General features: G+C 34.6%; 2 protein-coding genes across 2 annotated transcripts in view; one reads left to right on the top strand and one right to left on the bottom strand.

Moving 5' to 3' along the window:
• Positions 1 to 7,566: 7,566 nt before the first annotated feature.
• The window catches only part of LOC119795110 (major histocompatibility complex class I-related gene protein-like), a 45,083-nt gene continuing 35,864 nt past the window's right edge, over positions 7,567 to 16,785 (top strand). Inside the window, exons 1-3 of the mRNA XM_038302933.1 lie at positions 7,567 to 7,588; positions 7,723 to 7,977; positions 8,221 to 8,499. Of these exons, the coding sequence (XP_038158861.1) occupies positions 7,567 to 7,588; positions 7,723 to 7,977; positions 8,221 to 8,499 (556 nt within the window). The remainder of the gene's footprint in view (positions 7,589 to 7,722; positions 7,978 to 8,220; positions 8,500 to 16,785) is intronic.
• Positions 12,898 to 14,104, bottom strand: LOC119795044 (H-2 class I histocompatibility antigen, K-K alpha chain-like). Its single transcript, XM_038302869.1, has 3 exons — positions 13,846 to 14,104; positions 13,194 to 13,465; positions 12,898 to 12,977 (listed from the first exon to the last, which is right to left on the bottom strand). The coding sequence occupies exons 1-3, from the start codon at positions 13,962 to 13,964 to the stop codon at positions 12,898 to 12,900; spliced, it is 471 nt and encodes a 156-aa protein (XP_038158797.1). The 5' UTR covers positions 13,965 to 14,104.

Genomic DNA, 16,785 nt, shown 5'->3' with positions numbered 1-16,785 from the left:
TATTACTGCTGAATGGTTAAACTGAAGAAAAAGTTATTAGCTTTAAAGCAGAAGCTTTACTCTTTCTCTCCATTCTCACAACTGCATGATAAACATTTTGTCTTAAGGAGTTTTTGAAAGTACAGCTGATAACCAGAAATAAAAACAATATTTAAATTTAATGTTATCTTTGTTGGATATCAGTAACTGAGTGGATTGAACATCTGATCAGACTTATCTAATATATAACTGCTGTAGTGTCAGAGTGAAGACAGTGTCCAAGTTTACTAATCTTGCAGTAATCTTTTTAATTCACCAGCTAGGTAAATAAATGATTATTGTCTACAAAGCAAACAAAAAAAAAATCTTAAACATGTCCCCTCATTTCTTTTATTATGATGTGGTAATGTAATTATCAGTAGGGGAGAAACAGGGGGAAACAGGTTTTATATTTGACTATTACCCACAGATGGTTTGGATCAGACTAACTACATTTTATAGAATAAAATAAGATCTGTGTCAACAATCATAACTAATTATAGCTGATTAAAAAGAGCACATCTTTCACAATTTCAGATTTTTTTTTCTTAATGCAGAGTCAGATGTTTCAATTGGCCTAATCAAAAAACCTGAAAACAGATTAACAAAAAACATGTCATTGTCTTACAAAGTAAAGTGATGATCCTACACTTAAAACTAGGAGCAGATTTCTAACTTGTTGCAAAACAAATGATCAGTAGAATGATTAATTGTTGAGGCTGTGCAAAGTGAAAGAGAAATGAGATAGTTGATAGAGAACCGATGTAAGAGACTAAAAACAAGCTCAGACTGATCCTTCCAAAGAGCAATTAGGTAAAAATGTAATCTAACCTGTTCACACGGTAATCAAGCAAACTGGCATCAGGTGAAAAATCTAGTCATGTCATTGGTAAGGAATTATTTTAAGGAGGAGTCAGATTCCAACGTGGAATTTAATAAAAGGATAATGGTGGGAAAGGAAACACTGCAGACTTTAAGAGACGTGCATCTTCCTGCAAACGAGACAATGATACACATTTTCTTTTGTATTTGCTGCTATTGTTACACTGCAAAATGTTTCACTGTAATTTTACAACAAATAATATGAAGGTTTTGCATGAATTGCACAGTAAGGATTTCACCTATATACTGTAAAACGTCCAGCAATATTACAATACGTTGTTATAAAAGCACAACTGCTAAAGCTTCATTGACAATAACAACATTTTACTATATTGTACTTTTACAGTATTGGGTAAGTAATGTACACCTTGACAGTAATTTACAATGTAAATTGTATATCATGCAAAATTTGATCAGCAATTTACTGAAGGTAATGCAAACTCATGGGCATGCGCACTGCTCATGTTCATGGACACGCCTACTACGGTACGGGGTTTCCTATCCCTTTCTTCAAGAGCACAGCCTTTTCCCCTCGCATTTGAGAAGATTGGCGGACATTGTGGTTTTATGTTTGTATCTGTTGATATAGTAGCCTTGTTGCACACATCATTGTTCCTGCTGGAACCACTATAGCCCAGACTGCCATTTACCACAGCGCACACACACGCACACACACACGCATGCATTCAGGTCTCCAACTCCTGAATAAGCAAACGCAAACACACGCACACGTGGAGAGGAAAGTGCAGTTCTCAAGAGGCTCTCAGGTTACTTTGCTCTGTGCAATTAAGATTATGTTGTTGATCATGGTTTTATACTGTATCTATTGATACAATGTTTGACTTGAAGCAATAAAAATGTTGTATTAACATAACTTTTTGTGTGTTGAATGATGGGTAGTGAAGACAACTGGTAGAACTAAAAAAAACTGAGTTGAAAGAACTCAAAATCTATATGTCAAACTCATAAAACAAAGTTGATAGAACTCAGAACTTAAAGGTGAAACTGAAAAACCTAAGTTGGCAGAACTCAAAAATCTTTGTAAACTCAACCACAGTGAATTTAAGTAAGGAAAACTCAAAAAACCAAATGCATCACGTTGCCTAGAAAATATAAGTTCTGTCAACCTCTATTTTTTTTTCAGTGCAATGATACCAGACAGTGATGGTTTACCAAAGGGAGCAGTATAATATTTCTGATTTTATCATTCTGTATATATCTGCTACAATACATTTTGTTCATAATATGTTGTATTTATATTGATGGGTATTTGTTCACCATTATCTTTGTTGAGGAAGGAAGGCTGACTTGTTCATTTATTGATCAACCATTTCCTGCTTCTTAGTTTTTAACATCTTTAATATGAAGCAACAAAATAACAACTCAAATTTCCAGCCCAATTTTATTTATTATGCACTTATATAAACAACCAGAGCTGACCAAAGTGCTGTACAGAAAAAAATAATAATAAAACAGTACACTTACAAGGCAAAACTAACCGAAAAGATAACATTCACACAACCCAATCAATAAAATTGGGTAAAAGATAAAAAAAAATTAAAGGATAAAATAAAATAAAACCCGCTGTCTTACTAGGTGTCAAAAGCCGAAGGTAAAAAAGGTGTTTTTTCTTACAAGAGGTTTAAAAACGGTCAGAGAAGAGGCCTGTCTGATGTGAGGCAGGTCATTCAAGAGCGCAAAGGAGAAAACACAGTCCACTTTGTGCTTTCACAATTAGGTAAGTGTATAAGAATATAGAAGCTCAGAGAGGTAGAAATGAATGAAAGTCAGTGTACATTTCTCAACTCGGGTTGCAATCATCTCTTGGGAAAAAGGAACTGTCTGTATTTCAAAACAAAAGTTGACCCATGCATCTAATTAAATTCAGGTTCAAGTCAAACTTTTACTAAAACATTTCACACAAAAAAGAAGATGCTGGTGGTCTGGAAGATAATGTGGAGGTGTGCCTTTTTTCTTTTTTTTTAAGGAGTTATCAACCCTAGTTCCTACAGATAAAGTGTGCAGAAAGTCTAGACAAAGAAACAAGATTGTCAAATTTATGCCGCCCTGCCGAGAACCGCATATAAACAAGAACTGCAACAAACCACATTCAGTCCATAACTTCAAGGGGAACCTTTCTGCCCCCTGGTGGAAAAAAAAAGAACCTCCTTCCCTCTGAGCTCCACAGATGATTTAAAGGAATAGTACACCCAAAACATGATTAGCCTTCATTTTCTACTCACCCCCATGCTGAACAACACTCTGGAGTACTTTTTTGATATCTCAAATGCATCTGGAGATCTGGGAGGCTTCTTGCTGTCTGCTGACATTCAAATAATGGAGGTCTATGGCGCCCGAGGCAGAAAGGTCCATAAAAGTCCACAAAAAACGTGTCAATATTCCTCCATACTGCTCGTCCAATGTATTCCAAGTGTCCTGAGTGGGTAGCATCCAGAATTTACTCGAAACGAAGTCATTTAGAATGTTTTTAGAGCATAAACAGTAGTGTATAGGATTTCCTGAAAGCGCGTTCACGACGCTACGAGGTATATATCCAGAAAATTATTTTACAGAAAATTACTGAATCATTACCTATGAAACGTCAGGGACGTTGCTGAATAAGTATACTGGAGAGTAACAGCATCATCACGCAGCATGTTATTGTTTTAGACAGGTCTGAGCATCCTGTACTCCAAAAACTGCAGTGATATTAGACAATTGTGTGTGTAGGATTAATTACCTGTCCAAGAGAAAACTGGCAACTTGAGCGTCACTTTGAAAACCTTTTTCCTCCATCAGTGACTTCCATCGTGTAAATGCCGTGCCAATGTTGATCCGTGTTTTTTGCCGTTTCTTGTCACGCTTGCGTTTATTCTCGTCGTGTTTCCGCTTCTTAGATGACGGGGGTTCGGTGTCCGCCGCTTTTCGTTGTGATACAGAGTAGGCATGATCCTCCATTCGTCTGATGCTTGGCCACACAGTGCCAAACAGTTTGCAAAGTCACTCACGCCTGCCGCCTTGTTCACCTTTCTTGTTACTGAAGCGCTGTATACCTGCTTCTTCTTCTTCTTCTTTGGTTTCAGGCAGACTAAATGCTTCTCAGGCATAATACTGCCATCTACTGTTCAGTACCGTCTCAGTTCATCTCTCTCAACTTGCCGTAGTTATTTTCGAGCGTCATGGGAGATCTCGCAATCGCTAGTTTGTTGCCTCTGCGCTGCCGTAGCGCAAAGATGTCAGCCTCCATGGCTGCGAGACCCGCTCCTATGTAATTATAAATAACGAATTCTAAGGCAACGCAAATATTATGGTTAAAAGGCTGAGCTCATAGGTGATGATAAATAACATAGTTATGTATAATATATTAAATTTCTGACTTTATATGCCTGTAATTATTACACACTGTAGCTTTAAGCCTTTATCCTTCTGCATCTCTGAGGCTGAGTCCAACCTCTGAACAGAGGAAACTAATCACAGATGTTTTGACCCAGAGTCACTTTTTCTTAACTTTCCAGCTTTTTAAAAGTTTTTACTTCTATGAATTAGAAGCTAGATAATCATGAGTACTGAGAGGTTAGAATGAAGAGAGTCTGAAACAGGATTTATGAGGCCTATATATGATTGATATAGGTCACAGAATATGGCTTAAAACAGATCTTCTACATGTTTGAGTTAAATAAACCTGATCTATTTTCCCCTGGTCTCCTAGTTTCTACATGGAGGTTAAAGATTTTAATTGCAAACACGACAGAAGCTGCAACTTTCAGTAAAAAGGCTCTACAGACTTTAAATGCCTTTAATACATTAATTTTCTTTTTCAATCTTTCTTATTTTTGTTGTATATTTTTTTCTCTTGCTATATTTTATATTTACTTATTTTCCCTTTTGCAAAGCAGTTGCTTATCTCTTTATTTCAAAATAAAAATAGCCAACATCCTTTTGTTCCCTTATATGTAAGATAAAAGCACAGCCCTAAATAAAGTTCTGAGAGAACAAGACCTCATTTCACATGAAAGAGGAAGGAAGTAAAGCAGATCTGAAAGTGACAGACAGCATGGCTAAAATGGCAGCTTTTATCTCTCTGATTCTAGTCGGAATATATCTACAGGAGGCTACGGCAGGTGAGATGGACAATTTAAAGATAAACATCAATGTTATTATAATCAGACTAAGTTCTTTAGTTCCTGTTGTTTTATTTATGATGCTTCCTGGTTGGAAATCCTGAGTGTAAAAACTAATGATATATATATATATATTTATTAAATATATTAATATATATATTTCAATCACACAAAGAAGTAGCTTTTACCTTTTTTTTTACTTTGTTATATATATTATTATCAGTATTATTATTAACATGATTTTTCTGAGTTATTATATCCAAAATGGCAGCATATATGCCCACAGCCGTGTTTTTACTCTGTATAATGGACGTTGCTGAGTTAATTTGATAGTTATCCCAAGATTTATTTTATACTGTGTGAAAATAGAGAGATAAAAAAACTCTAAAGAATAATGAACAATTAAATATTGAAGTGTATTTAACTTCTGTTTCTCTTCTCTTCCTGAGGAGAACCATGTGACTTGATTTAATTGTTTTTTTTTAGAAACTGATACTAAACTCTTCACCTGCATTTCCTGTACAAAGAGAAATTAGACACTGTTGTTGTTAATATTTACACATTAATGTGATGTGGTCACTTAAAAAAAATTAAGATCTGTGGACATAAATAAATGGGTCGATTTAACCTCTTAAAGCCCACCAAGTCGCTGGAGTTTTTATTTTTTTTTATTTTTACATTGGGCCCTTGATTTTATGTTATTACATCATGTTCTACTCACCAATTTGAGTTTTGTGTCATTTGGAGCCGTTCTGAAGATATTCCGTTAGGTTATATCCAAGTAACGTCTTCCTATGGGCAACGACTTGAAGGCACAAACTAAACTGTTCATAATTTATTCTTTATGGTACGCCAGCATTCATAACATGTAGGTGAGTCACTGTCCCCCAGACATCCGTGGTTATATTTTTTATATTTATATCTTGTAAAAACAAAGCGGCGCGTGTATGACATCATCCACGCGCGCCGGCTACCATTCATTCATCCTATCTGCTGAACTGCTGCTATTTTTCCTCACATGCCTGGAAGATGTCTAGTGCTACTACCACAGATGATCTCGCTCTCTAAATGGAATTGAAAGATTCAGATTAGCTAGAATGAATAGAGGGTAGAGCGTAGCCGCCTGTGGCCCGGGCTGCCTGTTACAGCTCCAGTCCAGGTCGTATATGACGTCATACATGCGCCCCTTTGTTTTAAAAAAATCTAAATATAAAAATATAACCGCGGATGTCTGGGGGACAGTGATTGGCCTACATGCTATGAATGCAGGCGTACCATAAGGAATACATTATGAACAGTGTAACAATGTAAAAAAATGGCGTTCCCCTTTAAGTGAGGGTAATAACTCAGAATGCATAAAATTCCACCGGTAAAATTCTTACCAGCAGGTGGAGCCATTGTGCGCAGCTCCAAGCTGACACCAAAAGTTCAAAGCCCCACAGCTCTGGAACTGTTATAGCTAGAGGTCTGAAATGTCCTGCATTTATGTTTGACATGATGTAGAACATGATGTAGAACAAATAAAACCTGCTTTTTCTCATGAGTCGTTATTACTGCTATTCAAAAAAGACCTATCATTTCCGAGAATAAAAAACAACAACTTTGAGTCATGTTTGAACTGATGCAGGTTGGTCTGTGTTCTAGTCACCCAATTTTAATTTCAAATGTATATAATCAGAAAAAAGAGTGTGTTAGCTTTCAAATAATGTATTGTACAGGTAATTTGGGCTTAGAGTTCATAAGTTATTTGCTTTTTCATTTCGGCATGCAAAATAGGTAAGAATGACCCAAAATGAGGTGGATATTAGGAGGTTAAACAAAATCCTTGATGAACTGCTGCATCGTGTGAAAATCAAGTTAGAGAGGTTTAGATTAGAATCTCTGCAGAATAATAAAACAAATTGAGACATTTATAAAAGAAATATGGAGTCAGATAGTTAAAAAGTTTTCTATCAGATGGTTCCTGTGTTATTTTAAGAAGGAGCTGCTGATTCCAGCTTCCTGTACCAGACATGGGCAATGTGGAGTCAACAAGTCATCTCCATGTCATGTATTGGTTCTACCCAGCCACTGAAGCATGTAAGTCCAATCTTCACCGTGAATTAACCTGTGCAGATTGGACTCACCTGGTTAATTGGCTGGGTAGATTAAATACATGACATGGAGATGACTTGTTGACATTGCCCATGTCTGTCCTGTACATCCTCCTTCTGATACACAGATCGTTTGTCCACCTCTCTAGACCTGCTGTAGGCCTCTAGGATGGAGAAGGGTTTGAAACTATTTAAAAATGCTTTTTGATGTTAATCCATTAGAGAACTACATACTTTTCTTAATTAATTAAAACATTTTACTTAAAAAGTTGTACTACTGAGTTCTGTACATGAAAAGAAGATAAATAATAGAAATGGAGTTTTGATATTCAGATTTCAGGATTTGAAATATATATCACAGTCATATATCACAGTCTTAAAGGTCTCAAAGGCTACTAAACAACAACCTTGACTAAATATTAAACATTTTAGATGTGTTTGGAAGTAAGATAATGGAGCTACAAGATTCAGAGAGTCAGTTTGATATGAATTTTAGACAAATTTATAATCATAAGTATGTAAAAATTTATTTTCTTAATTTTCTGTAGGTTATGAGTGATGATAGAGTGATGATGGTAAATCATTCATCTCTTTGCTTTTCCTAACAGTGATCCACTCTCTGAAGTATTTCTACACGGCATCTTCTGGAGTCCCAGACTTCCCTTCATACGTGTCTGTTGGGTTGGTGGATGATGTTCAGATCAGTTACTGTGACAGCAGGACCAACAAAAATATTCCTAAACAGGAATGGATGAAAGAAAATCCAAATTACTGGGAGGAGGAAACTAAGACATGTCTGGAAAAACAGCAAGTCTTCAAAGCCAATATGGAAATCGCTAAGCAACGATTCAACCAGACTGGAGGTTTGTTCAGATTCTCTTTCTACATATCAGTTAATTTGCATGTTTATAAATTAGAGTGACAAACTAATTATTGATTTTGTGGGAATATAAATATAAAATTGTGGTTTTTCAGTTTTGTTAAATATTTCTGCTTTTCTTCTATTGATCAGTTTATTACAGTAGAATAAATGTTCAGTGGGGAGAAATTAAAGGATAATATTTTAAAGTCACTACTATTAATCAAACTCTGTCTCTTTGTCTCAGGAGTTCACGTCTATCAGCAGATGTACGGCTGTGAGTGGGATGATGAGACTGGAGAGGTTAAAGGTTATGATCAGATTGGTTACGATGGAGAAGATTTTATTGCTCTGGACCTGCAGACACTGACATGGATCGCTCGAGTACAACAGGCTGTCATCACCAAAAACAAGTGGGATAATAATAGAGCTGCTATAGAGAATGAGCGGTTCTACTTCACTCAGATGTGTCCTGAGTGGCTGAAGAAGTATCTGAGCTATGGGAGGAGCTCTCTGATGAGAACAGGTATTACTAAACATCATGCATTTTAAAATAAACAGCTACATTTATGTTTGTTTTGTATAAATATCACTCAATCACAGTTTTCATGAAGTTATTGTTTCCTTACTGTTTTACTGTAATGTCATGTCAGTTACCAGTTTTAGTATGAGTTTCTGTATTATACCTCAGTTAGAATTAAAGCTTTGTCTGTTTAATAAAATCTATATTATGTTTATAAATCAGTTACAAGCAAATTGTGCCTACATTTATAAAAGAAAGATTTTTTATTTATTCTCCAGATTTTCCATCAGTCTCCATCCTCCAGAAGTCTTCCTCCTCTCCAATCAGCTGCTTTGCTACAGGTTTCTACCCCAACAGAGCAGAAATGTTCTGGAGTATAGATGGAGCAGAGATCCATCATGGTGTAAATAGAGGAGAGATCCTCCCTAACAATGATGGAACCTTCCAGATGAATGTAGACATAGATCTGTCCTCTGTTCCACCTGAAGACTGGACCAACTATGAATGTGTGTTTCAGCTCTTTGGTGTTAACGAAGACATCGTCCAGAGACTGGATAAACCAAAAAGGAACAATGAAGGTAAGCCTTTTTTTTTTTTTTTTAAAGCTGCAAACGTCCGTGCCTGATGACTTTTGTAGTTAACACTTATAAACTTCTCTCTGCTAGGATTGTTTTTTTTTTACACTTACATTTATTTTTAGGGTTTAAATTAAATAAGAAACAGCTTTATTGTGTCACAGTGTGGAAATTCAGATGTGACAGTTTTTTCTTTTTTTAATAACCATTCCGAAGACACTTCTAATCTGTTTTCTTAAAAACTTTATCTAATTCTGAATCATAAAATAAGAAGGTAAAACCACGAGAGTCTTGATTCTCCTCATACTTTCACTATGGAAAAGAGGGTTAAGGTTGAATTTATTACCACAAAGAAACAATAACTCTGATTTAAGACTACTGAATAACTTGGCCACATGGTAACGCCTTAATAAAATGTATAAACTACTAATAATATCTGCCCTGAGTTTCTCACATTTGCCATGCAAATCTCTAAATCAGTGGGGTCTAAATTCAGTCCTAATGGCTTCTATCTACAATGTTTAAACTGCATTTCAAAAAAGAAAAACAGCAACAGTGAATTACGAAGCTAAGCTGAGCGAAAAGGAAAAAGTAATTAGCAGCTTACTAGAAATGTATGGAGTAGAATGTACAATATCTGACTTTGAAATGTAGAAAAAATTACTGAAATAATGTAAAGATACTTAAAAATATTTAAGCACAGTAATCAAGTAAATAGTTCACTGATTTTTATTGAAATAACCACTGACAGTTTAAATAAAATAAAGAAATACACTAAAACTTCTTGTAGGTTTCAACATGTTCAGTGAAAGATAAACATAAAGAACAGAAACCAGAACATTTAAAAAGTTAACAAAACTAAATTATTTTGAAAAAATGGGATAAAAGAGCTGAACAAACTGTGACTCTACGTGAGACTGACCTGTTCTTTCCTCTCAACAGCCATAACCGCAGTAAATCAAACCTCTGGGATCGTCTATTCAATGGCTTTGAAAGCTGCTGTTCTTGGTCTCTGTGTTGTGTTCACATGCATTCTGTAGATGATGAAAAAAGGTGAGACTTAGATTTTATACTCCTTTTTTCTTTGTTTTTTTATTGTTGACTTTACCCAGTGAGAAGTAATTTTGATTTAAATGTTAAAGTTACATATAAACCTCCTTTAGACCTAATCAATGACATTTTGATGTGATACTGTGATTTACAGTAGACCTGAAGATTATCACCTAGTTTAAAACAAGAAAGACTTAATGGTCTAAATTTGGACTAAATTTAGATGCAGAATGATAAGAATCAATAAATCATGAAGAATGACACAAAACTTTAATCAAGTATTGATACATTTGCACGATTTTCGGCTGTTTTACTGTGTTGATGATGTTAGATTGTCAAAGCTTTTGGCGTCTTAAACATATTGAAACATTGAAAAGAAACTTACATTGTTTTTAGAACATTTTAGAACATTTTAGATCACCATTGTAGATCATAAGGAGTAGCCAAATATGGGACTGAAAACAAATTTATAAAATGTACCTTTAATTGCTGTTTTAAAGCAAAACCACCTAGAAGTTTAATAACTAAAATTATGAGGCTACAGTTAATAGAGGGAGCTCAGCCTACTGATGTTGATCAGGTTGTAAATGCGAAAACTTCTTAGCCAGAGATCTGTTAGTCAAAACAGTTTAGATAAAACAGATTGAAAAGCTAAATAAATTACATTTCTTAAGAGCTGCCATTAGGAAGGAAAAACCTCCAGAAACAAACATACCAGATGTTCACAGGAAGGTCAACACAATCATCTTATAACTAAATAAATACATAAAATAAATACAAACAGGAGCAACATATTAAATACCTAGCAATTTTTCTTTTACAGTAGTTAATCCTTGGTTAATTGGGAATTAATAATTAAAAAATGCATATTAATTTCACAAGCTGTATTGGGTTCTGTAGCTCATTTTACTTAATTAAATGTATTGTTTACAAGTTAATTCTTTGTCTTTTTGTCTCTTTAGGTCCTGAATACATTTTGTTCTGTAACAAGAAGAAGGTCCTGTTTTCTCTATTATTAATTACATTTAATTGTTTAAACATTATTGTACCACTTTACATTAAATGCTTTTATATAAAAAGGAGTGATGTTAAGATGATAAAAAAGATAATATCCCTTTTTTTCATTGTTTTGTAACCAATTTATATCGTAACTTTTCATCAGTACATAATTCTTCCAACCAGTGGAGTTTATCTGCAGTCAGACATATTTTATTCTCAGTTCATGTCTGGTTTCTGTGTTTTCTCCTGTTGAAATAGATAAATCAGGATTGATATAGACAAACTATTTTAACATTGACAGACTAAGCTTATAAACTTAATCCCAATCTGAAATGTGTCAGTAGAATGCTGTATATGATTTTGATTACAATGTTTGCTTGACATTAAAGGTTGGGAATCAGATGAAATAAAATGAAAAATACAACAATTGGATGAAAAACCTGGTTTAGATTGGCCTTTGATTTCTATTTTAGCTGCTAACTGAAACATTAATTGTTTATGCTAATGAAGATTCTCAGTCATCCAGGTCAAAGTCATTCCGTAAAAATTCAAAAAAAAAAATCCACTGGACTTGGTTTCCAAGATTTGAGGACGTTTCGCCACCTCTCCAGGAAGCTTTCTCAATTCAAATGTCTGGATCCGTAGTAAGTTTGAGTCTTTATACAGAAAAGCCTTCTATTGCTTGGAAACATGCAAATGGTAACCGATGAATGGGTCGTTTGGTTCCATTGTTAGCCTGTAATATCTGAAACCTGTCTATGATTCTGAGGGTCGGTCATTAAAGGGCGGGGGGGGGGGGGGGGGATTTGGTGATATCTGGAAGGGATCATGTCTATGACTGAATTGTAAGTTTTTGGAAGCTGGAATCTGAGTCCACCACCTCTGTTTAAAGTTGTTTTTTTGTCTCTTAACATAGATGGCTTCCTTCACGCCCCTCTCAAACCACCTATTTTCTTTATCCAGAATGTGAACATTCTGGTCCTCAAAAGAATGTCCTTTGTCCATCAGGTGTAGGTGTACTGCGGAGTCTTGTCCAGAGGCGGTCGCTCTTCTGTGTTGGGCCATGCGTCTGTGGAGAGGTTGTTTGGTGGTTGTTTGGTTTCTCCAATATAAAGATCAGAGCATTCCTCGCTGCACTGAACAGCATATACCACTCCGCTCATATTCGGTCTGGGGGTTTTATCTTTAGGATGCACTAGTCTCTGTTTAAGGGTTTGGTTTGGCTTGAAATGTACTGGGATCTTGTGTTTGGAGAAAATCCTCTTGAGCTTTTCAGACACTCCAGCAACATAAGGGATTGTGATGTTTTTGCGTTTAATTTCTCATCACTATCTTCTGTTGCGTGTCTTTTGGATTTCCTTGCTGATTTGATAAATGCCCAGTTTGGATATCCACAGGTTTGGAGAGCATCTTTGATGTGTTTCTGTTCTGTGTGCTTCCCATCTGTAAGGTTCTGATGACTGAGAGTTTGTGTTCCAGTGGGTGGTGTGAGTCTTTTTGACTATATGTGGCTTGTTGTTTAAAGTTACTTACATTCATTGGTCATTATTTTTGTTTTCTCCAGTCTTTCTGTGATGTTTCTATTGACTCCAGAGAACTGAAACACACATTCATAGTTGGTCCAGTCTTCAGGTGGAACAGAGGACAGATCTATGTCCAGAGTCATCTGGAAGGTTCCATCATTGTTAGGGAGGATATCTGCTCTACTATCATTGATCTCTGCTCCACTTATACTATCATTGATCCTTGCTCCATCTTTCCTCTACAACATTTCTGCTTATTTGGGGTAGAAAGCTGTAGCAAAGCAGCTGATTGGAGAAGAGGAAGACTTCTGGAGGAAGAAAACTGATGGAAGATCTGGAGAATAAATATAATAAACATTTACCAGTTGTTTTATTGCAATGGACAGAATAATGTTTGTTACTGATTTATAAACATAGTATAGATTTCAAAATACAGATACAGCTTGATGGGTTAATTTCGTCCAACATGGAATAAAAAATATATCCAACATAAAAATACAGTAAAATAATTTAACAAACATCATTTAAAGCACGTGATGTTTAGTAATACCTGTTCTCCTCCCATATCTCACATACTTCTTCAGCCACTCAGGACACGTCTGAGTTAAGTAGGTCTGCTCCTGGTTTGCAACATATCCGTCACTATCCCACCTGTTTTTGCTGATGACAGCCTGTGGTTTTGGAGCGATCCATGTCAGTGTCTCCAGGTCCAGAACAATGAAATCTTTTCCATTATAACCAATCTGATCATAACCTTTAACCTCTCCAGTCTCATCATCCCACTCACAGCCGTACATCTGCTGATAGACGTGAACTCCTGAGACAAAGAGACAGAGTTTGATCAACAGTAATGACTAGAATATGATCTATTAACGCAAACACTCCATCCCAAAAACGTGTATTTCACTGTAAATGTAAACAAAACCTACAAACAAACTGACAGATGCTTTTAGCAAAAAGACAAACTTGTAGGTTTTAGCTGGACAATGGCAACAAAAAAATAAAACATTTGTTGTTTTTTGTTCAAAATGTTAAATTAAATAGATATTTAGGCATCAATAGGAATATAAACTGTTTTAATGATCCATTTTATTAAATGAGGGGATGCTGAAAATGACTTTAATGCACTGAATTTTTTCTCATTAGATACAAACAAAATATTCTACAATCATAATCATTGTCATGGCTTTGTGCAAAAATATGTTACACTTAATCGTTGTTTCGCAATTTTTATGTTGGCTTTAAAGACTTGCTGTTTTCCCAGACATGTCTTAGTTTCCTCTTCCCAGTAATTTGGATTTTCTAAACTCATGTTATTCATCCATTCCTGTTTAGGAACGTTGTTCTGGGTTAAACTGTCACAGTAACTGATCTGAACATCATCCACCAACCCAACAGACACGTATGAAGGGAAGTTTGGGACTCCAGAAGATGCTGTGTAGAAATACCTCAGAGAGTGGATCACTGGGAGGAAAAGCAAAGAGCTGAATGATTAACCATCATTACTCTGTTATTTATCATATCTAACCTAAGACAAGAGGCAAAATTTGATTTTGACACAAAAAGATACTGAGCACATCTTCAGTGTTTGCATTTGTGATTATCTGTCTAAGAATCAATATAGGACTGTCTAATTTAGCAGCCTCATCTGCAAAAATTACATCTGGCCTTTCAACATGTTGAACATCACAGCTCAGTACTTATCAGTTCACTGTCTGTATTTATTTTTTTAATAGCTCCTTAGATCTGCTTTGAGTTTTAGAACAGAACCCCAAAACTCACCAACTTTAACCCATTTAATTTTATTTAATTATTCTTAAACCTTTGTTGAACCTACAGCAAGTTCTAGTATGAACAGCAAGTGTGTAAGTATGAAAATAGATCACTCTGAAAAACAGTTTTTTAATAAAATTGTTTTTCTTTGTTGGACTGGATTTCTTTCTGTGAGTTAGAGCTGACGTAGTCAAGTATCAAACTATTTTTTTTGCATGTTTTCCTTTTTTTTTTAATCATTCAATGTTACTACAAATATACCGTATATTAGTGATGGGTCCAGCAACACTGATGTCGTCACATGAGTTGAGCTCTTACAGCAAAACCCTGTCGGTGCGCCCACTGTTTTAAGAAAGTCCCTTTAAAAAAACTAAAAAAAAAACTTTATAAGAATATTTATAATATACAAAAAGAAATAAGTACAATTTTCAGTGAACAATCGCCAGGGGCTTGAACAAATATAGTAATTATAACTGAAAAATAACTAAATAAAAGTAAAAATAGTAATAGTAATAAAGTAAAGTAACACATAGAATCATGAAAAGGAATTATATAAAGACTTTGAATTTAGAGTGTAAAGATAAACTTTAATAGCTTTTTGTTATTGAAGGAGGACAACAACAAAAAAAGTTGTTGCTTCCTTTAAAAAATTGATACATGAGGGTTTAATCATAATAGTTTTACATTTGTGCAAATAAAACTTGGCAAGTGGCAAAAGATTACATGAGAAGAAATGGTCCGGAATGTTATTATTTTTCTTTTTATTTTCTGATTCCAAATAAAACATCCTTAAAATAAAGTTCAATTCTGTCATGCATATTGTCCAGAATGATGTGACAAATACCTTGCCATAGACACCTGGAGTACTCACAGGACTAAAAAAGGGTGAGAGACAGACTCTGAGCAAATGTTCAATCATGCGACCAATGCAGAAGCTGTTTTGAACTGAGTGATGTACTAAAATGTGTTTCTAAGCCTATCTGTCAACGCAACGCATCTACCTAAAAAAACAAACAAACAAAATCCCCCCCCCCCATAATTTTCTTGTTTTGTCAACCTGTTCCTCTCAGTTATCACTGAACTTATCTGAATTCAAATTGATTTCAAATTTAAAATAAATAAATAAATCCTAGTCCTCAATCATTCTTATTCACATGTTCACTTAAATAATCATGTTCACATTATTTATGGATTGTATTAAAAATATCAAACATCTTTTCAATTTAAACGAAGATATGAAATAAAACAACCAAGCAAAAAATGTCTTAAATCCTTTTATAGGTCATCAAATCAGTGTTTAGTCTGTCAGAGTTTGCCTGTAGTGATTTTAAATGTCCAGCAGGTGTCAGCATTCAATAACAATATCAACACAGTATCAATACAGTTCAAGAATCACTGATTACTTATAGTTTGGCAACGAGTAGAAATGCTTAAATGAGAAATTGCTCAATTTCTAAATCCATGGAAGTAACCGTTTTTTTTTTTTTTTTTTTTTTTTTTTTTTTTTTTTTTTTTGCAGGTAATTGTCCTGCATTGTATTATGTTATTTTGTATTAAACTTTTCTTGTTTGTGCATAGTGTATATATATATTAATAAATAATAAAAAAAAAATCTAAGTATGTCAGTGGCTGTATGTTCTGGAAAATTTCTAGATCAAATATTAATATTCTATAAATTTTAACCCCACTAAAATATTGAAATATCACGATATAAAAGTGGTATTTTTAAGTTCTACATATCTATGCGATAAACTAAATCAATAAATATATGAACTAATTAGAGCCCGTTTTATATGTTCTAGTAGAGAGCTTGTTGAACCAAATCCTCAGATAAACAGACTTATCCTAAATAAATTGCATTAAGTAAAATGATAAAATTTGTAACAGCAAAGCAATCCGAGACACTTTTTTTCATAAGTTAGATCTTTTTAGAGCAAACATACATTTCTATAACTCACCTGATATCACAGTTTGCATTTCCTGAAAATCCAGAAAAAATTATAGAATTCCCATTTCAGCCATTTCTGTCCACATCTTTATCGACTCAAAAAATGTCCACTGGTGAAGCTAGAGTCACTCTGCTCCACGCAGCTTCAACCTTTTTGAAGAGGAAGAGTTTGAAGCATATAAGCTCAGAAGTTCTCCCCAGTTATGCTCTTTTTTTCAATTAACTTTATTGAAAACAATCATGCAGCAGACAGGTACTCTGACATATAAGAAGACCTGAAGAAAAATAATGTAAACACATTATTATTTGACTTAAACAGTCAATTAGTATTAAGGAGTTCGTTTACTCTTTAAAGTCATTCAAACAAGTTCTCATGTTGAGAGAAATTTTGTAATATTTAAATTTGTTTATGTAAAATTTG

The sequence above is a fragment of the Cyprinodon tularosa genome, unplaced genomic scaffold (assembly GCF_016077235.1).
Source record: "Cyprinodon tularosa strain WSP-4 unplaced genomic scaffold, ASM1607723v1 ctg5, whole genome shotgun sequence".
Taxonomy (NCBI): Eukaryota; Metazoa; Chordata; class Actinopteri; order Cyprinodontiformes; family Cyprinodontidae; genus Cyprinodon; species Cyprinodon tularosa.
The sequence above is the reverse complement of the archived record's forward strand: the minus strand, read 5'-3'. Positions and strand labels throughout refer to the sequence as shown.

Bases quoted from the DNA above. Each gene is read 5' to 3' on its own strand.
- LOC119795044 (XM_038302869.1), bottom strand. From the start codon at position 13,964: ATGAATAACATGAGTTTAGAAAATCCAAATTACTGGGAAGAGGAAACT. The intron at 13,466-13,845 runs ATATTTTTGCAC...CTGTCTCTTTGT, and splicing joins AAACAACGATTAAGTGTAAC to CTCAGGAGTTCACGTCTATC. The intron at 12,978-13,193 runs GTATTACTAAAC...TTTATTCTCCAG, and splicing joins GAGATATGGGAGGAGAACAG to ATCTTCCATCAGTTTTCTTC.